General features: G+C 41.3%; 2 protein-coding genes across 2 annotated transcripts in view; one reads left to right on the plus strand and one right to left on the minus strand.

Annotated features, from left to right (window-relative positions):
* KIAA2012 overlaps positions 1-2866 on the plus strand; it is a 96019-nt gene extending 93153 nt beyond the window's left edge. The window contains exon 19 of the mRNA XM_084893179.1: positions 143-2866. The gene's annotated coding sequence lies outside the window, so the exon portion shown is untranslated. The remainder of the gene's footprint in view (positions 1-142) is intronic.
* SUMO1 (small ubiquitin like modifier 1) lies at positions 1970-26068 on the minus strand. The gene is given in 6 exon segments (XM_084893296.1): positions 1970-2901; positions 2904-2937; positions 6687-6758; positions 10005-10082; positions 11492-11566; positions 25911-26068. Coding segments are annotated over 6 exon segments (303 nt in total). The 5' UTR covers positions 25923-26068; the 3' UTR covers positions 1970-2869.
* Between the last annotated feature and the right edge of the window lie 1729 nt (positions 26069-27797).

Here is a 27797-nt window from a genome sequence, read left to right on the forward strand (position 1 = left end):
ATGATTATATTAAAGGGGATGAGAGCCTCAGCAAAAATCTACAAAAGGATACCAAAGCATTATCTGAACCTGAACTTTCCCACAAATTTCCTTTGCCCTATGCTAAACTTCATGTCCACAGCTGAAAAACTTGTTTTTGCAGGTGATTTCCTCAAATTTCCCACTGCCTGTAAGGTATTTGCTTTCTACAGGAACTGCATTTCTACAATCCAGAAGTCAAGCATAATTTTGATTCTGTATTGCTGTGTTATTGAACTTATTAGACTTGATGCTTATTTAATTAGCAATAAAATGACCCAAACATTGGCTATTAGTCATAGCGAATGTCATGCACTTTTTCTCAACTTTGTTGACCCTACTTACACATTTACTCATTCATTCGTTCACTCATTATTAATACTTTATCAGATGAGCCGAGACCGGTTTGGCTCAATGGATAGAGCGTAGGCTTGGGGACTGAAGGGACCCGGGTTCGATTCCGGTCAAGGGCATGTACCTTGGTTGTGAGCATATCCCCAGTAGGGGGTGTGCAAGAGGCAGCTGATCGATGACTCTCTCTCATCGATGTTTCTAACTCTCTATTTCTCTCCCTTCCTCTCTGTACAAAATCAATAAAAAATATATTTAAAAAAAAAATACTTTATCAGATGAAAAAGGAGCATCTCAAATAATTCAACCAAGAACATAAGAAAGAACACTCAAGGAAAACATCCCTGTCATGGAAATTACCATTACTGACTTTTATTCTCTCCCTTCTTTTACAAATTTAGGATGTTGCAGTCAAGCACTATGTAGCTACACTAAATGTACTTCAAGCTCCTGTCCAAATCTGATTTGCTATTAAATTATTTTTGTGAAAGGCCTATTTTTATCAACACTACAAGCACATTTTAACCATAGCAGAATGCAATGCATTTGGAAGAATCCAGTTAACTGCAAACAAAAGTTATTTCCCAGTAGCTAAGCTCTACTACCTAAGTCCTGAGATCCTTCAGAGATGAAAACAAAATTAAGATACCAAACTGCATATTCATGTATTCTGGATAGCTCAAATAGCCTATCTGGTTTGTTACTCAGGCCTGATACAAACATTCAACTCAATGAATATTTTCTACAAATGGGCCTAATTTCTAATCACTGATAAACATATAGTAATATAATAAATATCAGGTGACGATCTAAAAGCTCTAATTTACCTAGACTATACATGTATAATACAAATAATTTTTCAGATAGGGCCAGATATAGGTTTATAAGGCAAGCCAATTATTTTTCAACAGGTGACCTGATCAGGGAATTTATAACAATTTATAAAATGCATTAGAGATAGGTTTTATTTGCTCTTCTCAAATGTTCAGATGGCATTCTACTTGAGATAACATGAAACTGAATTATGTGTTTTCACAGATATACTAAATTCTGTGATAACTTAAAACAGTTAAGAGGTTAGCCAACTGGTGTGGCTCAGTGGTTGAACATCGACCCAGGAACAAAGAGGTCATGGTTTGATTCCTAGTCAGGGCACATGCCTGGGTTGCAGGATTGATCCCCAGTAGGGGGCGAGCAGGAGACAGCAAATCAATGTCTCCCTTCTCTCTAAAAAATCAATAAAAATAAAACTTAAAAGGTTAGGCCCCCTAATAGAAACTAATTTGGTATTTTAATTTGAAATATATAAGATATAAAGAAATGAAAGAAAAATATAAACAAAATATGCAAACCTTAAGCAGAGGACATTTGTTAGAGGAAAAACTGAAATTATCAATATAAATCAATTAAGAAATTTTTGATGTGCCCATTTATTCAACATGACTGGATAAGTGTCATATATAGCACCATACAGAAATATCAAGTTTTAAAAACACACACAGAACACTGAGCATTTAAGAAGGTATTGTGGTCTTAATAAATCCTTAATTCAGAAGGCACTTCAGTAACTTTCAGTGCTTCAAAGTCACAATCATCACTGTACAGTACTGAAGAAAAAATTTATTTGTTCCATATACAAACAATAATTTCCAGTATTATGCAAGAAAATCTTGTTTTCAGCCATTTTCTTTCTTTCTATACAATAAAAATAAAATTGGAAAATTAGTAAGATTTTTACAAACATTTTGTTTATTTTAACGAAGCTGGTACAGATAATGTCCATTTAAAAACCCAAATCCCAGGCCAAAAAGTACAAATAAAATCAAAAAGAGCAGTGTTCTGTTGCACACACTTCTGCATGAATAACTCTATTAACTCCTAATGAAAATTAAAACTGTTCTGGGATCTTCTGACAAGATTTTTCTTTATTCTTAAAATGCTCTCTCTTCAGTGAAGCCATCTTTGGAGTTAGTCTTTACTCTCACCTCATCGGTCATCTTGACTCCAACCTGATATTCCTCTTCTTTTGGTCCAGACCTTCAGATTTTAAAGTAGCTTCAAGCTGAGAAAAGGTCATTTTTCCACAGTTGAGTTCTCTGAAAAACTTCCACCTCCCACTGAAAGTCATAGTCCAGGAGTGAAGCAATCACATGCTAGAACTTCAGGGCCAATTAGAAGTCATTATGAACACTTGCATTGGTCGACCCTATTTATATCACAAGCCTGAAAATGCACAGTCCTGGAAAAGGTGGCCTCCCAGTGCACACACGTAATATTTCAAAGGAGAGGGCAATATGAAGGAGGCTGACATTTGATCACCAAAATCAGCACAAATGAAAACAAACAATAATGAATAATGGGCACTAGAATTCAAATTACCAGATGTTTTAAAGAGATGGGGGCATCAGTTTTCAATTCCGTTTTAACACCACATTACAAAAGAACTATTTTTAAAAATAAAAAAGGATTGAGGGAAAAGAAAAGAAATTAAAAAGAATATCTAAACTGTTGAATGACCCCCTGTTTGTTCTGATAAACTTCAATCACATCTTCTTCCTCCATTCCCAGCTGTAAGAGAAAAAGGAAAATATTTAGAATATAAAAGCACTGTTTTGTTTGTTTTTATATTGGCTGCAATTATGTGGCCACAGTTTTAAAGAAAAGGATATAAAGGCAATCCATGGTTACACTGTTCTAAGACTATGAGTCCTGGTTCTTTTAATCTAAGGACACAGAGATGTGTCAGTGAAGTCATTTATTATTTTGTTTAATTTCACTTTCCAGCTTATTCACCATATAAAACTTTTATTTACTAAACAGGACGTTAGAGGAGTTTAAAATATAGTGGAATGTGGCCGGAACCGGTTTTGCTAAGTGGTTAGAGCGTCGGCCTGCGGACTGGAAGGTCCCGAGTTCGATTCCAGTCAAGGGCGAGTACCTTGGTTGCGGGCACAAACCCAGTGGGGGCTGAGCAGGAGGCAGCTGGTTGATGTTTCTCTCTCATTGATGTTGCTAGCTCTCTATCCCTCTCCCTTCCTCCTCTCTGTAAAAAAATCAATAAAATATATTTGGAATGTGTATTTAATAGTTTAAGTAAGTCTACAGGAGTGGCTCAGTTAGTTGAGCATCATCCTATACACCAAAGAGTTGCTGGACAAATACCAGGAATGCAGTTTCAATCAATGTTTCTCTCTCACATTGATGTTTCTGTTTCTCTGTTTCTTTCTCTCTCTCTCTCTCTCTCTCTCTCTCTCTCTCTCTCTCTCTCTCTCTCTCTCTCTCTCTCTCTTCTCTCTCTCTCTCTCTCTCTCTCTCTCTCTCTCTCTCTCTCTCTCTCTCTCTCTCTCTCTCCTCTCCCTCCCTCCCTCCCTCCCTCCCTCCCCCTCCTTCCTTCCACTCTTTAAGCATCTCCTCTGGTGAGGATTAAAAAAATAATAATAGTTTGCTGGGCCAGTGTGGCTCAATAGTTGAGTATTAACCTACAAACCAGGAGGTCACGGTCCAATTCCTAGTCAGGGCACATGCCCAGGTTGTAACTCAACCCCAGTAGGGGGTGTACAGGAAGCAGCAGACTGAAGTTTCTCTCATCGATGTTTCTATCACTCTCCTTTCCCCTCTTTCTAAAATCAATAAAAACTTTTTCTTTTTTACAAAATTAACACCACCCATCAAGGGTTTTATGTGCTCTAGATACTACACCCTGAGAAAGAAAGACACATCATCAATTATGTAATATCCCATCCAAAAATACATAACATGAATCCAGGACTTTGTGAAAAACAACTGATTTGTATTCCTTAAAATTATATATGTAATGGAAGACAAAGAATAGCTGAGGAAATGTTCCAAATTAAAGATGATTAAAAAGGCACTTGAGTAAAATATGTTGACACGGAACTGGATCCTGTGACAGGAGAAAATCCTATCTAATAAAGAGGGAATATGCTAATTGACTCTCACACCAATGCAAAGATGGCAGTGCCCACAGCCAACAAGGAGGGAATATGCTAATTGACTGTCACACCAAAGATGGTGGCGCCCTGTCCCCTCAGCCCCACCGGGGCAGCAGGCACACGGCAAAGCTGGGCCTGCCTCCAGGCGAACCCGACTGCTCCATGTGCCTGCCTCCAGAGTCCCCCAGTCCCCTCAGCCCTGCAGATGCCCAGGGCCGCCTGAGGCACAAGCAAGCCTCAGATGGCAGCCGCCCAGCGCCCAGGGCCCCCCAAGGCTCAGGTAACCGGGGTCCGCAGAGGCTTGCACTGCCGGCAGTGGCAGCAGCAGAGGTGTGATGGGGCGTCACCTTACCCTGATCGATGGGGGCTCCCAGACTGTGAGAGGGGGCAGGCTGGGCTGAGGGAACCCTCTCCAGTGCATGAATTTTCATGCACCAGGCCTCTAGTTTATTATAAAAGACATAATTGGGACAAATGATAAAATTAGGTTGTAGCTTAAAGTATTCTAATAATATTAAGTGTCCTGAATTTAATTAACAGTATTATGGTTACATAAAATGTACTTGATCTTAAGAAATACACACTAAAATATTAAATAGTAAAATATAAACAAATAAATAAAATATTAAGTAGTAAATGGCCATAGACATGCAACCTACTCCCAAGTGGTTCAAGTGATATATACCCTTATACATGGGAATGGGGGGGGGAGGGATGAAGAGGGGAGAAAAGTAATAAGCAAAGGTGGAACAATATTAAAACAGGTGTATCTAGGTGGGAGAATGTAAAATTTTTTTGTACTACTCTTGCAACTTTTCTGCAAGTTGAAAATCACTTCCAAATCAACTTTCACAAAGCCCTGACAGGTTTGGCTTAGTGGATAGAGCGTAAGCCTGTGGATTTAAAGGTTCCGGGTTCGATTCTGGGCAAGAGCACATACTTGTTAAAAAAAAAAAAAAAAAAGAGCACATACTTGTGTTGTGGGCTCAATCCCCTGTAGGAGGTGTGCAGGAGGCAGCTGATCAACAATTCTCTCTCATCATTGATATTTCTATCTCTCTCTCCCTTTCCCTTCCTCTCTGAATTCAATAAAAATATATATATTTTTTAAAACTTTTAAAAAGATGGAGACGTTAAAAAAAAAACAGACACCAACCTGAAGGGGCCCTCACTGGCCAATAACCCAAGAAGAATATTAAATTTTAAAGTATTCCCCTACAAATTACAAATTAAAAAGAAAAATGGTAACTTTATAATGAATAAATCTAGCAGTTACCACCTTTAGTTACCAAAGTTAGTATTACCCACAAGACAAATGGTCATCATGTACTTCCTGGTGTGATGTACTCACAAGTACACAGCTTCACTCTGTGCCACTGAACCAAAAATACAAAACCGAATCTAATAATGAGGAAGTGTCAGACAAACCCAAATTAAAGGACTATATAAACAGAACAAACCAGGTTATATGATAAAACAGAGACACAGAAGCACTTAAAAACATAAATTAAGGTGGCATAGCCAAATACATTAATATATATTCTAAGCTTCTGTATCAAGTTCTTAAAATGGTCAAAAGTCAAAATTGAACCCTGGCCAGCCACGTGCACCAAATGGTTGCTAGTTCCATTCTGTCAGGGTACATGCCTGGGCTGCAGAATGGATCCCTAGTAGGGGTTGTTGCAAAAGGCCGCCAATCGATGTTTTCCTCTCACACTGATGTTTCTCTCTCTCTCTCCCACTTTGTCTCTCTCTAAAATGCAGTAATAAAGTCTTTTTTTTTTAAAAGTCAAAATCAAACCATAATGGTCACCATCACCATGAAAGTGTACCAGAAATCTGCCAAATTTGAGGAACATCTGTCCATCTTCAAAAAGACATAATAGCCAAGACCAGTTTTGCTCAGTGGGTAGAGCGTCAGTCTATAGACTGAAAGGTCCCAGGTTCGATTCTAGTCAAGGGCATGTACCTTGGTTGCGGGCACATCCCCAGTAGGAGGTGTGCAGGAGGCAGCTGATCGATGTTTCTAACTCTCTATCCCTCTCCCTTCCTCTCTGTAAAAAAATTAAATAAATTTTTAAAAAAGATATGTATATTCTGACAGCCTCAGTACTTTTACTTATTTTACTTTCAATCTCTCTTTTTATTGGCACTTTTGAAGGAAATATATGGGAAGTTCAATTCAAAATATTCTTTTTCTCTCTGACAAATGATATAATATAGCACTTAAATCAGAGAATATTCAAGAAGTGGGCAGTTTAATAACAACAACAAAAAAGAAGTGGAGAGTTTAATACCAGTGAACCAAATCATTCAATACAGAATTTAAAATTTTTTTTAACTCAAAGAAGACGTCTTACTCACTTCTTTTGGAGTGTGATTATCAGCAATTCTCTGACCTTCAAAGAGAAACCTGAGTGAATTCATTGGAACTCCCTAAAAAGGAAAAAAGAAACCATATATATATAAAAATATACAAATCTCAGAGGAGATAAGAATTTTGATGCACAAAAAGCAAACATAAAAACTTCAAAAGAGCCGAAACCGGTTTGGCTCAGTGGATAGAGCGTCGGTCTGCAGACTGAAAGGTCCCAGGGTCGATTCTGGTCAAGGGCATGTACATTGGTGCGGGCACATCCCCAGTAGAGGGTGTACAGGAGGCAACTGGTCGGTGTTTCTCTCTCATTGACGTTTCTGGCTCTCTATCTCTCTCCCTTCCTCTCTGTAAAAAATCAATAAAATACATTAAAAAAAAAAAAAAAAGCTTCAAAAGAATACACAGAACATAAAACCATACAGTTAATCCTATCATAATTACAATTTTTTTTTATTTTTATTTGCTAGACCATCCCTGTTCTAAGTATTTTATACACATAATCATACATGTTCATCATCTTATCTTCATTATACAGGTAGGGAATCAAATGTATAGACAAGGTACAACAGCTGGCCAAAAATTTAAGGCTAAATCTATTCTAAGCCTCCATTCTTGACAACTATTTTACAGTTTCCTCTGAAATCTGTAAGCTAACCTCTATCTATTATCTATAATAATAAAAGCGTAATTGACCAAACCACCAGACAGCAGAACGACCGTCTAGACAACCTTCAGGATGGCCACACTATGACATGCACTGGTGCCAGGCCAGCCAAGGTGGGTGCAATTCGATTGACTGACCCCCCACCCCCTGCCATTGACCCTTCCCCTGGCTGCCGACACCGCCTTCACTCCTGAAGGAGCCACCTTTTCGCTCTGGCCCAGAGCCTTTCTGCCTTCCCACATTGCCCAGAGGCCTGGAGCAGCTGGGGCGGTACAGAACACCTGCATCTTTCCCCCACCCCAGCCCCAACCACTCAGCACCTGTATATGCAAATTAACCTGCCATCTTTGTTTGGGTTAATTTGCATACTAGCTCCTGATTGGCTGGTGAACTTGTTGAGCCCCAAGTAATAAGACTTTTATGGGTTTAACAATTAACATTAAAAATAGAAGAGATAGAAATGTTTACTGTTTTACTTATCCTAACACCTAAATGATCTCTTTTTCTTCTAGCAAAAGAGATTTTTAGCCGAAACCGGTTTGGCTCAGTGGTAGAGCGTCGGTCTGGGGGTGTGCAAGAGGCAGCTGGTTGATGTTTCTCTCTCATCGACGTTTCTAGCTCTCTGTCTCTCACTTCCTCTCTGTAAAAAATAAATAAAATATATTAAAAAAAAAAAAAAAAGTGATTTTTACATAAGTTATTAACTTAAACTATAAGAAGAAGCCCTCCAGAAAACCTACAATACCTGAGTTAATAATATCATGTAACACAATTCAATTATTAAACCATATCTTGGTGTCTCCTCTATAAAGATGGTCCCAACTTACGATTATTTGACTTTACAACGGTCCAATAGTGATGATATAGGTGCAGTAGAAGCTGTTCAACCTTGAACAAATGGGTTTGAGCTTCTCGAGTCCAATTACACATGAATCTTTTTCAATAAATGTGTACAGTATTATAAATATATTTCCCTATGAGTTTGGCTCAGTAGATAGAGCATCAGCCTTCAGACCAAGGAGTCCCAGGTTCAATTCCAGTCAAGGGCATATACCTTGGTTGCAGGCTCCTCCCTGGCCTGGGCTCTGGTCAGGGCTCCTGCAGGAGGCAACCAATTGATGTGTTTCTCTCACATGGAAGTTTCTCTCTGTCCTTCCCTCTCTCTTCCATTCTCCCTAAAAATCAACAGAAAAATATCCTCGGGTGAGGATTAACAAAAACAAACAAACAAACAAACAAACAAAGAATACAGTAATAATACAGATAACATACAAAATAATCCCTGTGTTGTTCAAGGGTCAAATGTACTTCAAAATTTGAATTTTGATCTTTTCCCAGGCTAGTGATATATAGTACTCTCTCACGATGGTGGGCAGCAGCAACAAGCTATAGTTCCCAGTTAGCAATGAGATCATGTGTGTTAAGTGTACTGTGTTGCCAGCATTTCTGGATATTGTGTTCTAAGCATGTATAAGTTAGGCTATAATAAGCTATGACTTTCAATAGATTAGGTGTATTAAATGCATTTTTTACTTACGATATTTTCAGCTAATGATGAGTTTATTGGGACACAACCCCATTTTAAGGTGCATCTATATATTAATTCCAAGTAAATTTATTTTTTAATGTATTTTGTTAATAATGATAATGGGTAATATTTACTGAACGTTTTTAGGCATCATGGTAAGAGCTTTATGTAGGTCATCTTATTTCATCTTCATGGGGTAGGCACTGTAATATTCCCATTTTTCTAAGGGGAAAACAAGGCACATAACTTGTTCTTAATCTCATAGTCAAACAGTGATGGAGCCCGAATTTGAATCTAAAAAGGTTAAAGGAATTTGTTATTGATCTAACTCATAAAGACCAGAATCTGTGAGAATTTGGTATTACTAAATTAAATAGACTTCTATATGATTATTTAAAAGAGAAAAATCCCTTAATACTGAAAGCACAGAATACAATTAGCAGTTACCAGTAGTCCTAGTACTAGTACTTAAAAATATTGCCCTAACTGGTTTGGCTCAGTGGATAGAGCATCAGCCTGTGGACTGAAAGGTCCCAGGTTCGATTCCAATCATGAGCATGTACCTTGGTTGTGGGCACATTCCCCAGGAGGTGTGTGGGAGGCAGCTGATCGATGTCTCTCTCATCGATGTTTCTAGCTCTCTATCCCTCTCTCTTCCTCTCTATAAAAAAAAAATTTATCAATAATATATATATATATTTTAAATAAAAATATAATATTGCCCTAGCCAGGTTAGAGCAACCCGAAGATGGAAGGGCCTTAGGTCAAGGGCACATACTTCCCTGCAGACTCAATCCCCAGCCCCAGCCAGCGTGTGTGCGGGAGGCAACTGATAGATGTGTCTCTCACATCGATGTTTTTCTTTCTATCCCTCTCCCTCCCTTCCACTCTCTCTAAAAATCAATGGAAAACATATCCTCAGGTGAGGATAACAAAGACAAAACAAAAGATAATTTTAGTAAATTTAACATATGGCTAAACATTCGTGGTTACAAACAAGGAAATTTCATAGTGATCACCAAAATGTACTTGCCTTTATTACATACATTGGTAAGCCATAAAGATACATGAATTGCATATAAAGCACTGTATTTACTACAATAACATACAAACCTGTCTTTGACAGTATGATTCTTTGAGTTTCTTGAGATGTGTTGTCATTTTCACTTTGAAGTGAATCTCACTGCTATCCTAAGGAGATACAAGAGAAAAATTATGCTTCTTTGTGTAAATTATTTGCTTTACTTGAAACAACTAATTTAATTACACAAATAGAAACAACCCTTGTTACTTGTATTTTCCCACAGAAGTATTATTTTAGTATTCATAACAGGTGTTATTAAAACATTCTAATCATGACTCTAGACCCATTTCAAAATAAACTTAATAAAACAAACAAAACAATCTGTCTTGTGTTTTTAAGTTAGCAGTGTAAGCAAAAGCATCAAAGAATACATTCCTTCATAACTGCATGTCCATCCCACATATGTAAAATAAAAGCTGAATTATACAAACCCCTCCCCAAAGCAACTCAAAACAAAAAGGACCTCCCCCAAAACTGCAGTCACTGAACTATACACTCTAAAATGGATTTTATGTGAATTATATCCTAAAATCTTTTACAAAATAAGAAATCTCAGTAAATGAGAAGAATATGAACATATAATCAATCTATCTATATAAAAGCCTAAGCGACCAGGCCAGCAGGGGGGTGAGGGGCAACCAAATGACTGAGCAGCAGGCTGCATGGGGTGACAAGCCCGGCGGGGGGGGGGGGGGGGGGGGGGGGGGATAGTTGGGGGTAATCAGGCTGGCAGGGGGGTATGTGGGGAAAGAGAGTGAGAGATGATCAGGCCAGCAGGCAGAGGCAGTTAGAGGTGATCAGGCTGGCAGGGGGGCAGGAGCAGTTAGTGGGCAATCAGGCTGGCAGGCAGGTGATTGAAGCCAGCAATCCAGGATTGTGAGAGGAATTTCCGAATGCCAGTAGTCGGACATCCCCCGAGGGGTCCCAGACTGGAGAGGGTGCAGGCTGAGCTGAGGGGACCCTGCCCACCCCACCCCCACCATGCACGAATTTCTTGCACTGGGCCTCTAGCAGAATATAAACATAGTAGACCAAAAATTACAGCTCACTGATAATCTGAGAAATGTAAAATAAAACATCTTTACCTCCTGGCCTGTATGGCTCAGTGGTTGAGCATTTATCTACAAAACAGGAGTTCACAGTTCCCTCTCCCTTCATCTCTGAAATCAATAATTTTTTTTTTTTTTTTAAAGAAGCTTGGCCCACATGTCTCAGTGATTGAGAGTCAACCTATGAACCGTTAAGATCATGGTTCAATTCCTATCAGGGCATATGCCCCAGTTGCAGGCTCGATCCCCAGGAGGGAGAGCATGCAAGAGGCAGCCAATCAATGATTCTCTCTCATCATTAATGCCTGCCTCTCTCTCCCACCCCCCTCTGAAATCAATAAAATATATTGTTTTTTAGAAAGATGACATGAACCAAAGTCTTGTTGTCTTGTCAGTCAGAATTATTCCTGTGTTCACAAATTATTCACATATTCAAGAAGTAATCAAAGAAAAATAACAAAACTCACCTGTCCAATGACTTTGAGTTTAATGTATTCTCCTTCCTTCTTATCCCCCAAGTCCTCAGTTGAAGGTTTTGCCTCCTGAAAGAAAAGTACTTTTAAAGATAAAAGTTCCAACATGCTATTTTCATTACTCACTTATGAGTACCTATTATTTTAGCTCAGGGTACAAAATATGCACTTGAGAATACAAAGAACATGTATTTTCTTGGCCATTCAATTAAGTAAAAATACCCTAAGTCAATTACTGGCCCAAACACCAGTTTATTAGAAATCAAGAAACCGGTCTCTTATCATATCACAGTAGCATGGAAATTTTCACTTGGCCACCAAATTATCCGCTTATTTAAATATATACTCCAGCTGAGACCGGTTTGGCTCAGTGGAGAGAGCGTCGGCCTGGGGACTGAAGGGTCCCAGGTTCGATTCCGGTCAAGGGCATGTACCTTGGTTGCGGACACAACCCTAGTAGGGGGGTGTGCAGGAGGCAGCTGATCGATGATTCTCTCTCTCATCGATGTTTCTGGCCCTCTGTCCCTCTCTCTTCCTCTCTGTAAAAAATCAATAAAAATATATTTTAAAAAATAAAATAAATATATACTCCATTATCATAACAATTTCAAACTGCTAATCCACACTTGATAAGAATATGACCAATGATAGTGTATTTTACAAATAAAGTCACAAGGCCATCACCCGTGTATCTCATGCTGGTAATAACTTAAAACTAGTAAGTTTTCTTTAACATTCAAAATCTAACAGAACCTATGAAACTAGAAGTAGCTTTTAACATGAAGATACAGGTTAGTGTCTAGGGAAATGCTTAGGTAACAGAATTGACTTTATTAGTGTGAATCCTTCCTTGCCTGCTTTGCATTCTGCAGAACTTTCAACATTTGCTGACTACTGCATATTATGGCAGCAGGCAAAATTAACCTTTGGCGAGACAGTATTTCACCTGAAAACTAGAGAGTCTCACCACCACATTTTTATGAATTTGTATTCATATAAAACAGCTGCTTTTTCCTTTATGTATCTACAGAGGGCAAGGATAGATTATTCCATGCAGTAAAGAGCAACAAAGCCCCGAGTTCTCTTCACTCCTGTGAGGAGTGTTAGCAAAGAAGCTTTTGTTTAAGTCAGCACAAAGAATCCACCCCCAGCCCAGCAGCAGTAAGTCAGCACAATAGGGAGCATTTTGCTCCAGTATTTCCTAGATAGGGTAGCTACAGAGGCTGCTCGGGACAGGAGTTCTTTCCCTGCCATCGGCCACAGGCTTCAGAGCTCCTTCTACAGCACAGCTGCTCTCATTGTGTCACTACCCCGATCAAAAAGTATCAGCAGCTACCAGTGCTTTGAGGCACAGAATTAAACCCCACAGCACCTCAGAGTTCCTCCCTGCCAAGCTCGACTCTCACTTTTCTCTTACCACCTTCTTTGCAAACCCAAGGATTCGGTTACATTGGACTATTTACTGTTCCCCGAAAACGCCCCTCGGCCTTTCTCCACCTTCCGCCCTTTGAGGTCTGTTTCCTTCACCAGGAATATATATACCTTCCCCCAGCCTCTCTTGAAATCATCTCAGGGAAATGCACCCTCATCATCGGAAGTCCAGTATTTAAAAAACTCTTCGAGGAACCAAAGCATGCCTCCACCTTCCAAATGGGATTAACATTTTTCTTTAATGCTCTTATTTGCAACCTATTCATCTTTTATACCATTTATTCTCAGCTGAAAACACTCCCTCCTCAACCGGCTTCTCTACTTGTTGTCCTCGTATTTTTCACCAAACTTCATACGAAAGTACTCAACAAGAGAAGACAAACAACCCAATTAAAAGGTGGGCAGAGGAGCTGAATAGACACTTCTCCAAAGAGGACATACAGATGGCCAACAGAGATGAAAAAAATGTTCAACATCACTCGTTATCAGAGAGATGCAAACTAATACAACAATAGCTACCATTAATAAATCAATAAACAAGTGCTGGTGAGGATGTGGAGAAAAAGGAACCCTAGTACACTGCTGCTGGAATGTAGACTCGTACAACCACTGTGGAAAAGAGTGTGGGGTTTCCTAAAAAAAACAGCCCTGGCTGGTTTGGCTGAGTAGATAGAGTGTCAGCCTGCAGACTGAGGGGTCCCAGATTCGATTCCAGTCAAGGGCACATGCCCAGGTTGCGGGCTCAATCCCCAGTGGGAGGTGTGCAAGAGGCAGCTAATCAATGATTTTTTTTTTTTTTAAATACCGGTATATTTTATTGATTTTTTACAGAGAGGAAGGGAGAGGGAGAGAGAGTTAGAAACATCGATGAGAGAGAAACATCGATTCAACTGCCTCCTGCACACTCCCTACTGGGGATGTGCCCGCAACCAAGGTACATGCCCTTGACCAGAATCGAACCTGAGACCCTTGAGTCCGCAGGCTGATGCTCTATCCACTGAGCCAAACCAGTTAGGACTAATCAATGATTCTTTTTCATTATTGATGTTTCTCTATTTCCCTCTCCCTTCCTCTCTGAAATCAATAAAAACATAAAAAAAATTAAAAATGGAACTATTTGGCCCACTTCTAGGAATATATCCTAAGAAGCCAGAAACACCGATCTGAAAGAATATATGCACCCCTATGTTCATAGCAGTGTATTTGCAATAGCTAAGATCTGGAAACAGCCCTATTGCCCATTAGTAGATGAATGGATTAAACACTGTGGTACAGTTACACAATGGAATGCTATGCAGATGTAAAAGAGAAGGTTCTCTTACCTTTTGAGATAGCATGAAGGGGCTGGAGAGTATCATGCTAAGTGAAATAAGTCAGTCAGAAAAAGACAAGTATCACATTATCTCACTTATATGTAGAATCTAGTGAATAAAATAAACTGATGAACAAAAAGATCCAGAGACAATGAAGATCCAGAGACTGACTTATTTTAAAGGAAAGGGCTGGGGGCTGGCGGCAGAGATTAACCAATGAACCTATATGCATATGTAGAGCTCATGGACAGACATAGTATGGGGAAGGCCTGGAGAGAATATGGGAACTGGATGGAGGGGCTCAATGGGGGTAAAGGAGGGACATCCGTTACACTTTCAACAGTAAAGATAAATGTTAAATTTTTTAAATATTCAGCACTTGCTATCTCCCTTTTCTTTCTCAGACCACTGTAATCTGGCTTATCCCTCACCATTCCACTTGACATTGCTCTCACCAATGTTACTAGTTCAACTCCTTACTACTAAATACAATGGATAATTTCAAATCTCATCTTTAACACTCTAACATAACAATCTTCCTTGATGACTTCCTTCCTTGAAAATCCTCCACCTTTAGCTTCCATCTCTCTCCTCTTCTTGATCATTTCCTTAAATGCTGGTGCTCCTATGGATTCCATGTCTTCAATTCCCTGTCTGTTTTTTGTTTGTGGGTTTTTTTGTTTGTTTGTTTGTTTTGTCTCCCTGGTGACCCATGATTCCAACTACCTCTAAGACACAGGGTTAAATTCTAACTTCTTAGAATTTGGTTCCTCCTGTGCTGGTCTGTCTAGCAACCCAGCCCAGTCAGGCCATTTGGTCAATTTGCATATTAGGCTTTTATTATATAGGACAGTGTCAGGCAAACACTAGGCAATTCTTTAATGTTGTTGAATTAAGCTGGCAGCACTATTTTCTGTACCTATCTTACTAATGTTTCATACTTCTACTGTACACACTAGTCAGTCCAAACAAAAACCCTTCAGTTTTTTTATATTCACCACTGGGTAAGAGATAATTCACTTCAATTTTGTAAGAACATGAAAATGCTAGGATCTGAAATTTCCAAAAGTATGCTGCCTATTTCCCTAATCACTCCACTTTGGTGATCTCTTCCCAATGCGTAAGCACTGTAACAATGTGCCTGTGCCCCTTGCCTAACAGCCCCATGCTTGCCTAATGCTGTATTCCAAATTTTCATGTGTTTTTTTCCCTTTGACGACTAGTCTGGAAAAAAAGGTGATCTTGGACAAAAACGCTAGGTCTGTCTCCAGTAAGCTCAGTATCTTTTGTATGATGCCTTTCCCTCTCTCCCCTGTAAATAAGCAGCCAGTACAGAATTGTATGACACACTAGTTACAAAACAGTGAAAGCATTCAGCACTGTGTCTGGGCACTAGGTCATCAGAGAAAAGAGAATCCCAGGGAACTCTGATTGGTTTGGCTGTAAAAAATACACAGCCCCAGAGCAGAAGAAACTGGTAATGGAAAGAAAAGTAAATGTATATGCAAGATCAAAGAGAGGAACTAGAAACCTCCACATTTTCAAATATGTGCCATCCACAGAATGAATCATGGTAACTGGAATGATGAAGGAATTTATCAGACACTACACCTATCAACTCTTCTTTCCAAGACATAGAGGAGCCTGACTGGTGTGGCTCAGTGGTTGAACATCAACCTGTGAATCAGGTCACGGTTCGATTCCCAGTCCAGGTACGTACCCAGCTTGCAGGCTCAATCCCCAATATGGGTGGTACAGGAGGCAGCCAATTATTGATTCTCGCTCATCATTAATGTTTCTATCTCTATATCTCTCCTTCTCCCTTCCTCTCTAAAATAAATAAAAAATATATTTAATTTCAAAAAATACATAGATGGAACAGCTTGGAAATAGAAGACAACTAAGGATCTGAAAAGAAAACTAGTCTGGAGAGGATGGAAGAAACAGCAATCCTCATTTACAAATGTTCAAAATTCATGAGAAGGATTTTATTGTGCAATTTCAAAGTCAACAAGAACTCTGCTTAAAAGCACTCTGGCTATCAGTATGTTGACAATTCAATCAACTGGAGAGAGAAGGCATCAAATTTAACTACCCTCAATCTGTCACTTGACCCTTCCAACTGTACAAGGATTGTTCATTCTTCTGAAACGGGTGGTTTTGGGGAAAACCCAAAAACATAGAATACATTTACTCTTATTTGATGGAATTAACAGATCTGGTTTTATTTTTAAGTCTTTTGAAAAATATGTTTTCATTGAATCTAGAGAAGAAGGGAAGGAGGGAGAGGAGAGAAGGAGGGAGAGGTTGGTAGGAAGGGAGGGAGGGAAGGGCAGGATAGGCAGAGAGAGAAAAAGAGAGAAAGAGAGATATCCATCAGTTGCCTCCAGTATAACCACAATCTAGGATCTAACCTGCAACCTGGGTACGTGGTCTGTCCAGGAATTGAACTAGCGACCTTTCATTGAATGGGATGATGCTCAACCAACCGAGCCACACCAACCAGGACAGATATGTTCATTTTTCAAGGTGTGATAATAGTATCCTGGTTATGTTAAAAGAAAAAGTAATTTCTCTCATACTTCAGTGGATATACCACAATTCAAAAAACACAAAATACATGTATACTTTCATTTTTATGCTGCATATATTCACACTTGATGAGACAGTACTAGAGATTTAGAATGAAACTGACCAGATTTAGCTCCATAGCCTCAATGTTTAGTAAAGCTGTAAAGATACTGGATCTTCTGGCCGAAACCGGTTTGGCTCAGTGGTAGAGCGTCGGTCTGCGGACTGAAAGGTCCCAGGTTCGATTCCGGTCAAGGGCATGTACATTGGTTGCGGGCACATCCCCGGTTGGGGGTGTGCAGGAGGCAGCTGGTCGATGTTTCTCTCTCATCGATGTTTCTAGCTCTCTATTTCTCTCCCTTCCTCTCTGTAAAAAAATCAATAAAATATATTTTAAAAAATAAAAAAATAAAAATTTTTAAAAAGATACTGGATCTTCTGGAAATTTACATGCAATCCTAAAATGTGGTTAAATGCTAGATATGCAAAGCCAACTTCTCAGGAACTAAAAATTATAGCTGAACTGGTTTTCTAAAACCTCCTGTTGGAGCCTAGACTATGGATCTATGCAAAACCTGGAACAAATTTGTTTCAGTGTATCCAAACGTACTAGCAAACAGATTTAGAGATATGGCAGACTTTGTTAACTACCTATCCAATATCCATTTTCTCCTTCCTTACAAAGGAAAGCCTAATTCTGGCCAGCTAAAAAACATACTTCTCACCCTAGACAGTTTGGTTTAGTGGACAATGTCGAATTGAAAAGTGGCAGGTTTGATTCCAGTCAAGAGAACGTACTTCAATTACAGGCTCAATCCCTGGTTCTGGTCAGGTCACCTGTGGGAAGCAACCAATCAATGTGCTTCTCTCACATAGATGTTTCTCTTCACATAGATGTTTCTCTCTCTGTCTCTCTCCCCCTCCCTCCCTTTCACTCTTTCTAAAAAATCTATGGAAAAATATCCTCGGGTGAATTTTAATAAAAAAACAAACATATTTCTCAGCTGCTCTTACGGCCTCATGATGCAGTGCTGGCCAATCCTATATAATAAAAGGCTAATATGCAAACAGACAGAGCAACTGGTCACTGTGATGTGAGCCAACCACCAGGGGGCATACATGGAACATGGCGGACATCGGCCGTGGTGGGACAGTGGAGCAGGTGAGCAGGGGCGCCAGACCAAGGTGGGGGCACCAGTCGCTGTCATTGGGGTGAGCCTCTGGTGGTTACTGAAAACTCTTTGCTCCCACGTGCCACGGTCCACAGTCGTGCCTGTCATTCGCCCCTGCTGCCTGCGCCAGCTCCAATCACCCCTAAGGGCTTCTCCACCTCCCCCTGCTCCTGAGGGGCGAATGCCATCAGCAGGTGTGGGGGGAGGGGGTCGGCGCTGTCAGCACTTGGGATCAGCTGGAGGCAGACTGGAGGGGCCGAGGGAGCCAAGGAAGGAGCAGCTAAGGATGGGCTGACCTACCACTGTGCACACCACAGCCTCACTGCCCACTGTTCCTTTCAAGGTGCATGAATTCATGCACTGGGCCCATAGTAAGATATAAGATGATACATTTTTTCCTTTTGTTCCTTCCCTGTCTCTATCCCTTTCTCTTGCCTGGAACAAAGAAATAAAATAACCTTTTTTGGGGACTGCAAGGAGACAAGCATGAGAGTGAACATCTGTTAAGGATAAAGAAGAAAGAAGTATGAAGGCATGGTGGAACTGCCTTACCAGTCCTGAACTACTTATGTCCAGACTTTACGTTCCATGAGAAAAATATGCTGCATATTTGTTTAACCTAATACATCAGACTTTGTTATTCAGTTCAAAAGCAGTTTGAACTGACAAGGGAGGTGCTGTAAATAGTAGGTGTCATTTGGCTCATGTTAAAAATAGGTCCTGAAGCCCTGGCCGGAGTGGCCCAGTTGGGAGGAGCTTAGTCTTGTACACCGAAAGGTTCGGTTCCCAGTAAAGGCACATACCTAGGTAGCAGGTTCAATCCCCAGCCCCAATGGAGGTGTATGTGGGAGGCAACAGATCAATATTTTTCCTCACATCCATGTTTCTCTCTCCCTCTCTTTCTCTGCCCCTTCCCCTTTCTCTAACAACAACAACAAAATCAATAAAAATGTCCTCCCGTGAGGATTAAGAGGAACTTTAAAAAAATATACAGGTCCTAGAAAACTACCTCAAATGTGCATCAAAGCAGAATAAGTAAATCGTAGAACAGTCAGTCACACAATAGAATGCAATATAACGAGATTTAACAACATACAAAACTCCAAACAATCCTGAGTAAAGGAAGCCAGACACAGAAGTACATACTGTATGATTCTCCTTACATAATGTTATAATGTATTAAAACAGGCAAAACTAATCTGTGTACCAGTATATAGTTAGGACACTGGTTTGTGTTTTGTTTTTTTGAATAAAGAGAGGAAAGAAAGGAGGGAGGGAGAGAAATGCCAATTTCTGTTCCACTTATTTATGCTTCCAATGGTTGATTCTTGTATGTGCCCTAACCAGGGATCAAACCAACAACCTTGGTGTATGGGAATGACACTCCAACCAATTGAGCTATCTGGCCAGGGCCCACGTGACTTTTTTAAAGAAGTAGAATATTAGAGAATTAATTACCCCCCCCAAAAAAAGAATCACAATTTCTGTAAATTCCAAAATAAGATACTGTACTACACCAGTCTTAGAGAAAATTATCCATAATAAGCCCAATGTTCTAGAAGAAGCAAATGATTTGATCTTAGAAATAAAGTTACCAGGTAACTATTGTTAATAGAATTAAAGATCATAAAGCAAAAACATTAGAAAATGAAAACCACTCCATGACAACCAACCCTTAATAACAAACATCCTGGGAATTGAAAGTGGAAGAGGAACATACCTGCTGCTTCTTGTTTTTGAGGCAACCTTCCAATTCTAGGGTCTAGAATGGAGCCTTGAACACACTGGCATTCAATATAGGCTTGTTAAATGAACGAATCTGACCACTTCAAGAATTTTTACTAAGTATGCAGTCACTGTACTGGACACTTTAGAAATAAATGATGAATAAAGGCTGATTCCTGGCCTTCAAAAGTGAACAATCTAATGGAGAAAGGTACTTAACTAAATAGTTGTTAACACTACATATAAAAGCTAACTGCTATAGGTAGCTTATGGCTGCTTTATAGCTTTGAAATTGAAACTATTCAACCTACCTTTATGAGTACTCTAACCATCACAATCATATTCTGCTTTCAAAATACAATGAAATATTTTTTAGGTCTGATTTTCTTTGTGATATTTTGTTATAACCTATATACTTGCAATATATACTAGCAACACTTCATGTATCTGTCAGACTACCATTTCTCTCAGGTCAAAGCTACAGTTCAGCACACTTACTCTATTTCATAAATAATAGTGTAATTATGAATTCTAATACCTACCCAGTTCATCATATTTCCTATTTCAAACTTACAGTAAAATCAATAAACATCAACAGGGAAATATAAAGAACACTGCAGGGGCCTGGAGAGTGTGGTTCATAGGTCTAACGTCGACCTATGAACCAGGAGGTCACAGTTCAATTCCCGGTTGCAGCACATATCTGGGTTGCAGGCAGCAATTAATGATTCTCTCCCATCATTGGTGTTTCTCTCTCCCACTCCCTTCCTCTCTGAAAGAAATAAAAATATATATTTTTAAAAATACAATTAATGTGGTGGATTACAGATGACTACCAATTCTTTTGTTATTCTTCCCATTGAGAAACAAAATGTCTTTCCCTTGATGACTACAATTAATAATACTGAATTGTATGTATATTTATAAGTTGCTAAGAAAGCAGATCTTAAAAGTTATCACAAGAAAAAAAAATTGTTCCAAAACCAGTTTGGCTCAGTAGACAGAATGTCAGCCTGAGGACTTAAGGGTCAGGGGTTCAATTCCGGTCAAGGGCATGTACTTTGCTTGCGGGCGGGCACATCCCTAATGGGGGATGTGCAGAAGACGGCTGATCAATGTTTCTCTCTCATTGATGTTTCTGGCTTTCTATCCCTCTCCCTTCCTCTCTGTAAAAATCAATAAAATATATTTTTTTAAAAAAACAAAAAAACACAAGCTGAGACCACTCAGACCTTGAGAATCCATGAAGAGCCCGGTTATGCCAGCACCCAACCACCTGAGTACTGTAATCCAGAGGAACCACACACCACAGAGCAGTGATGAGTCCAACTCGGAGTCCTGCCCAAATTGCAGATTTATGAGTAAAATACAAGGCTGTTGTTTTAAGCCACTAAGTTTTGAGGTAGTTTGTTAGGTACCAAGAGGTAAACAGAAGTACATAATGCTTCCAAATCCCTGACTAACAATAAAAGGAAATAATCCGCCGAAACCGGTTTGGCTCAGTGGTGGAGCGTCGGCCTGCAGACTGAAAGGTCCTGGGTTCGATTCCGGTCAGGGGCATGTGCCTTGGTTGCAGGCATATCCCCAGTGGGGGGGGTGCAAGAGGCAGCTGATCGATGATTCTCTCTCATCGATGTTTCTACCTCTCTATCCCTCTCTCTTCCTCTCTGTAAAAAATCAATAAAATATATTTAAAAAAAAAAAAAAAAAAGGAAATAATCCAATCAATCTAAGGTGGGGGTGGGAAAAGTGAGCCTTGTTGTAACAGATTTGGTTAGAATTTGAAGCAAATCAGTCATCAAATTATTATAAATTACCAAACCTGAACTGAAGAGCTGTAGTATACGCTGCCACTGATGGCTTTGGCCTAGAAAAGATACACTATAAACTTGAATACAGGGAAGTAAAATACTTGTACAGATTACCCTTACTGGTTTGATAATAAGCTCTGATTCTATATAAGTGCTTATTAGTATTGCTGCAAGGTGATTAGGCTAAAGGAGAGCACCCAATCAAATATCTGTTATTTGTTACAGGCTAGTTCTTAAACTTCTTGAGGGATCATGTATGGGCTCTTTCTCACTAAAATACACACATACACACGAATACTCACAAAACATTCCATACTATTTCCCTGGATTTTCAGCCTTTGGGGTCCATGAACCTTGGATTTAAAACCTGTTTTAGAGGATTATTTGATAATGATCCAACTATCCACTGGATAATGCCGGAACTATTAAAAATTATAATCAACTGTTTCACTCAAATTCCAAAAACATTCATATTTCATTCATTAATGGAGAACCCAGAAATTTAAGTCCTGTGTGAATTTAATGTCTACCTAATTTAACCTGAAATTATTATTCAATTTCGGTATCTTAGCCCCAGACAATAACTTCCTGAGAGGTGCCTGAAAAACTACATCGTTCTAATAAAACTTCCTTTAAAGAAAGATTGTCTTTTAGGGACAACGGTTCAGTCTCCTGCTACTGATATTGCCCAGTAGTAACTTGGGATCCTTACTTCCTCTCCTAAGCCCTTAAGGATGCAAGTTCAGCTTCCTACCTCCCTAAATCCTTAGCATCCTTCCTAAACATAGAACTGGACAGCACCCAACCTGAACTGTTCTGGGTCCCACTTATTATATTAACAACTAGAGGCCCAGTGCACGAAATCCATGCACAGGGGGAAGAGGGGTCCCGCAGCCTGGCCTGCACCCTCTCCAATCCAGGATCCCTTGGAGCATGTCCAACTGCCTCTAGCAATCCGGGACCACTGATCCTAACCGCTCACCTGCCTGCCTGCCTGATCGCCCCTGCCTCTGCCTCACCCTGCATCCAGGACCTAGGATTCCCTCCTCTGGCAGGCCGCAGGCACCCAGGACCCAGGTCAGCCTTGCCTGAGTCGGCTGCAGCTACAGGAGACCATGGGCAGGCAGCTTTGCCTGGGCTGAAGCAGCAGGCACCTGGGACCATAGGGCGGGAAGTTTGTCCCTCTCCTGGGTCGCAGGCACACGCACAGCCGCTGGTGCCAGGGACCACCTCTCCCAGGTGCAGCCTGGCTGGTCCCCAATCCTCTCTCCCCAGGGTTGAGTGTCTGAGCAGTTCCAAAGTATGGGCATGATGACTATTTGCATATCAGCTCTTTATTATATAGAATGATACTGGTCTATCAGATTAGAAAAATGTTCTCAAACTTTTTGGTCTCAGGATTTTTATGCTCTTAAAAATTATTTATGCTCCTAAAAATTATTTAGAGCCCCATAATTTTGTCAGCTTAATTATACCTATTACGGTTTACAGTTCTGGGATTGAAACTTACAGATGCTTTAAATATTAATTCATTTTAAAATAATAATAAGCCCATCATATATTAGCAAAACTTTTTATTAAAACAGTTTTCAAGGCCCTGGCCACGGAGCTCAGTTGGTTAGAGAATCATCCCAATACACCAAGCTTTTGAGTTCCATGCCTGGTCAGGGCACATACAAGACCAATGAATGTTTAAGTGGAACAACAAATCAATGACTGCCCCCCTCTCTCTCTCTCTCTCTCTCTCTCTCTCTCTCTCTCTCTCTCTTTCTCTCACTCTCTTCCTCCTCCCCCTTCCCTTCTCTCTCTAAAATAAATTTTAAGAAATAGTTTTCAAAACAAAACTAGTGAGAAGAGAGGCACTGTTCAACATTTTTCAAATCTCTTTAATGCCTGGCTTACTAGAAAGGAGTGGATTTTCACATCTGTTTCCACATTTTAATTTTGTTGTGATATCAGTTAGGTCAGTCTTTAGAAAACTCCATTCAATACTCATGAAAGAATCAGAGTGAAAAGGACAAATAATGTCCTAGTATTACCACGAAAAGTTCTGGGCTTGAGGAACCCTGGAAAAGAATCTCAAGAGCCTCTGGGCTGCCCTAGCTGGTTTAACTCAGAGGCAGGGGTCTTCAAACTACGGCCCGCGGGCCACATGCGGCCCGCAGAGGAGTCTGATCCGGCCCGCCAGGTTTTTTGGGCAGTGAGCGCAGCCGAGGTGTTACAGTAGGAATTAGTAGTTCATATAGTCCGGCCCTCCAGCTCTCTGAGGGACCGTGATCTGGCCCCCACTTTAAAAAGTTTGAGGACCCCTGGGTTAGAGCATCAGCCTGCGGACTGAAGGGTCCCAGGTTCGATTCCAGTCAGGGCACATGCCCGGGTTGTGGGCTCCATCCCCAGTGGAGGGCGTGCAGGGGGCGGCCGTTCAGTGATTCTCTCTCATCATTGATGTTTCCATCTCTCTGAAATCAATAAAAATATATTTTTAAGAAAAGACCCTCTGGGCTAAAGCCAGCTGTTAATGTCCCAAGTCCTTTATTTCCTCCTCCAAGTCTTTCTTAAGAGAGCAGAATTAAAACTAGAACAATAAATTCTACGATTTACTTTATAGTTCTTTCTGTACATTGTTCTTTCACCCGACTAGTACATCCCAATATATTTCTTAGCCATTTCTGAGCATCAAAATAAAAGGCTGTTGAAACTAAACATTTACACCTGTTCTCTCCTCCCTAGCAACCAAGTAAACAACTATCTAGGGAGATACTTATAATGCCATCCCCATACCAACTTGGGAATTAATCTAGACTGTTAGTAATAAGATCCACCCAAAACTAATCTAGATTATAGCTAAGCTTTAAAAATGTAAACGTACATTTCCAAAAGCAGTACAAACCCACAAAAGCCTCCCTTGGTGTGCCCAAGTCGTTCAAAACTGAACTGAGTTAAAAGCTTAATGGAAAAAAGTGTGCTAAATTTAAAAGTTCAAGTGCATTATGGAGTTGAATGAAAAACAGTTTTCTAGCCCTAACAAGTTTGGCTCAGTGGATAGAGGGTCAGCCTGCCGACTGAAAGGTCCCAGGTTCCATTCCGGTCAAGGGCATGTACCTTGGTTGCAGGCACATCCCCAGTAGGAGTGCAGGAGGCAGCTGATTGGTGTTTCTCTCTCATCGATGTTTCTAACTCTATCCCTCTCTTCCTTTCTCTCTGTAAAAAATCAATAAAATGTATTTTTTTTAAAAAAAGAAAAAGAGTTGTCTAGATAATTACTAAACAAGTGAAAGGTCCAAAATGACTTTCAAAAGTCAAAGTCGTCTTAGCAAAACAAAAGGCCAGACAAAGACACCTTATTGCTTAAAAAAAGCTAGCCGAAAGCGTGGTTAACTAGAAAAGGATTAAGAAAAACTTAGCACAGACAATCGGGCTCTCCTGATGGGAGTGCAAACTCCACACACACACACACACAAAAAAAAAATCCTTGATACTAAACATCGAAATGGAGCCCTTTGCCATAATAGGCAGCTTTCTGCAAAGGTCCTGCGACGGCTCTGACGGCACGGAGCTTTCCTATCGCTCCCTAAAAAGTATCAGTCTTCCCCCGTCCATGCCCAGAGGGAATGCCTTTCTGTAGTTTGGTTCTACTTTTGTTTCTGGATTACCCCGAGTGCTCTCTCACCACCGGAGAGCTGACGAGCCAATCCCGAGTGAGAAATGGAAAGGCACAAGAAAAGAGGCGACAGCCCGGCACCCCCACATGGAAGGAGACTGAGGAGAGAGCAGCGGCGGCCCGGCCCCCGCTACAAGCCGGACGGAAAGCGGAGCCTCCAGGTTCCCAGTGACTCCGGCCGCGGCTCCCTCCTCCGGCCGCGGCTCCCTCCCCCGCCCCCGCCCCCGCCCCCACGCCCCCATGCCCCCACGCCGGGACTGTCGGCAGAACCAGAACCAGAAAGTGGAGTCCCCCCGCTTTCCGGGCCCCCCGAGCCCCCGGGGCAGACTCTCCCGTTATATAACTGGGGCCCGGGGCCCTGCTCCAGCAATCAGCCGTCTAACGAGGGAGGGAGGCCGGCGGGATCCCCGAGGACTCCCCCTCCCCGGGAGGTGGGAGCTGGGCTCCGCGAGGGGGGACGCCTGGAGAGGGCGGCGAACACAGGCGCCGGGACACGGGGGGGATGGCACAGGGGCGGGCACACGGCCCCCCGAGGCCCCGGGGAGGCCCCGCCGCCCCGGGCCCCGGCGCACTCCCCTCCCCGGCCCGCCGAGTCCCCGCACCGGCCGCCCCCTCCCCCCGGCCGCGCTCCCCTCCCCCGCGCCGCCGTCCCCCAGCCCCTGCCCCGCGGCCAGCGGACCGGCCCAGCGAGGCCCCGCCGCCGCCATCAGACGGCTCCCGGCCCGGTACCTGGTCAGACATGGTGACGGCGCTTCGCCCGGGGTCTCCGCACCGCAGCGGCCTCGGGTAGGCAGGACCTCGCTCCGGGGTTTACAAACCCTTCCCTCTTCCCCACAGCACAACACCGCGGCGGCAGGCACTTCCGCTCGGCCGCGCGTCACTTCCGCTCCGCGGAGGGAGCGGGCCGGGGAGGAGGCGCGGCGGGCGCAGGCGGGGCGGGGGCGCCGCGGCGGGAGGGCTCGGGCTGCGGGCGGGGGCCGTGCGAGTGAGTTAACCACAGTCTGATCCCGACGCCCCCCTCCCCGGCCCCCCGACACCGGGGAAAGTCCGGGCCCCAGCCCCCGGGTTTGGGGTTTGCTGACAGCCCCGCCCCCTCCCTCCGGCCCGTTTCGGAAGGCTGAGCCCGGAGACTTCCATTGTCTCCGCCTCGCGGGGCAACCTCCCGAAATAAACGGGATTGGATACCAGCGCTCCTTGCCCTAGCGCTAACGTTTTGGCTTAACCAGCCCCCACCCTCACCCCGCGAACACGTGACCTTGATGGGGGGCTAGGGAGGAGGCAAAACAAAACAAGGATCTCATTGGACACAGTCTGGGTGGTTACTGGTGAAAACGATGCTGCCGAAAAGTTCTAAACTGGTGGGGAGGAGGAGCTCATTCCCACCCTGGAGTTCGTTGCTTTGAGTTAAAGAATGGTCCTTCTATGATTTCTTCTTTAAAAAAGTAAATAAGTAAATAAATAATAAAATGCAATGGCCCTACTGGCATAAGCATAGAGGATAAAGATGTAGACAAATGAAATAGGATAGAGATTTGGAAATAAATCAAGAAGCACTCACAAGAGTGCCAAGACAATTCAATGGTGAAAGAAATCTTTCAACATACGTTGCTGGACAACTGGGTACCCACATGCAAAATAATGAGTTTGGATCACCAACTTGGAATTTATGAAAAATTTCACTTAAAAATTAATCAAAGGCCTAAATATAAGAGCCAAAACTATAAAACTCTTAGGAGAAAACAAAGGCATATGTTTTACTGTTGGATTAGGGATGGCTTTTAGATGTGACAATTTATTTCAATTTATGAAGATAAATTGAATTTCATCAAAATTAAAAACTTTTGTCTTTTGTATTGAATAAACAACCGTAAGGAAAGGAAGAAAATATTATTTGCAAATATATATATATATATATATATATATATATATATATATATATATTAGGGTCTAATATTCACAACACATAAAGAACCATTACAATTCAATTATAAAAAGATAATCCAATATTAAAATTGACCAAAGTAATCTGAATAGTCATTTCTTCAAATGACATTTATATGCTCAATATCATTAGCAATCAAGGAAATGCAACTTAAAACTACAGATACCACTTCACACTACTAGGATATCTATAATTAAAAAGAAAAAGATCATTAGAAGTGTTGAAAAAGGTATGGAGAAATTAAAATCATCATATACTATTTAGAAGGAATATAAAATGCTTTGGAAAACATTCTGGCAGTTCCTCCAACTGTTAAGCACAAAGTTAGCGTGATCCAGCAATTTTACTCATATATATGTGTGTGTGTATGTATGTGTATATATATACATATACATACATATATATATACATATATATATATATATATTTCTCCAAGAGAACTGATGACATATGACCACACAAAAACATGTATGCAAATATTCACAGCAACACTGTTCATAATACCAAACATCCATCAACTGACTAATGGAAAAACAAAAGTTGTATATCCTTACAATGGAACATCATCCGATCTAATAAGGAGGGAATATGCTAATTGACTGCCTCCCTCTCAAGGATGGAGGTGCCCACAGCCAAAAGATGGTGGTGCCCAGTCCCCTCAGCACCGCTAGTGT

Source organism: Pipistrellus hanaki, assembly GCF_964339955.1.
Source record: "Pipistrellus hanaki genome assembly, chromosome: 8".
NCBI classification, from domain to species: Eukaryota; Metazoa; Chordata; class Mammalia; order Chiroptera; family Vespertilionidae; genus Pipistrellus; species Pipistrellus hanaki.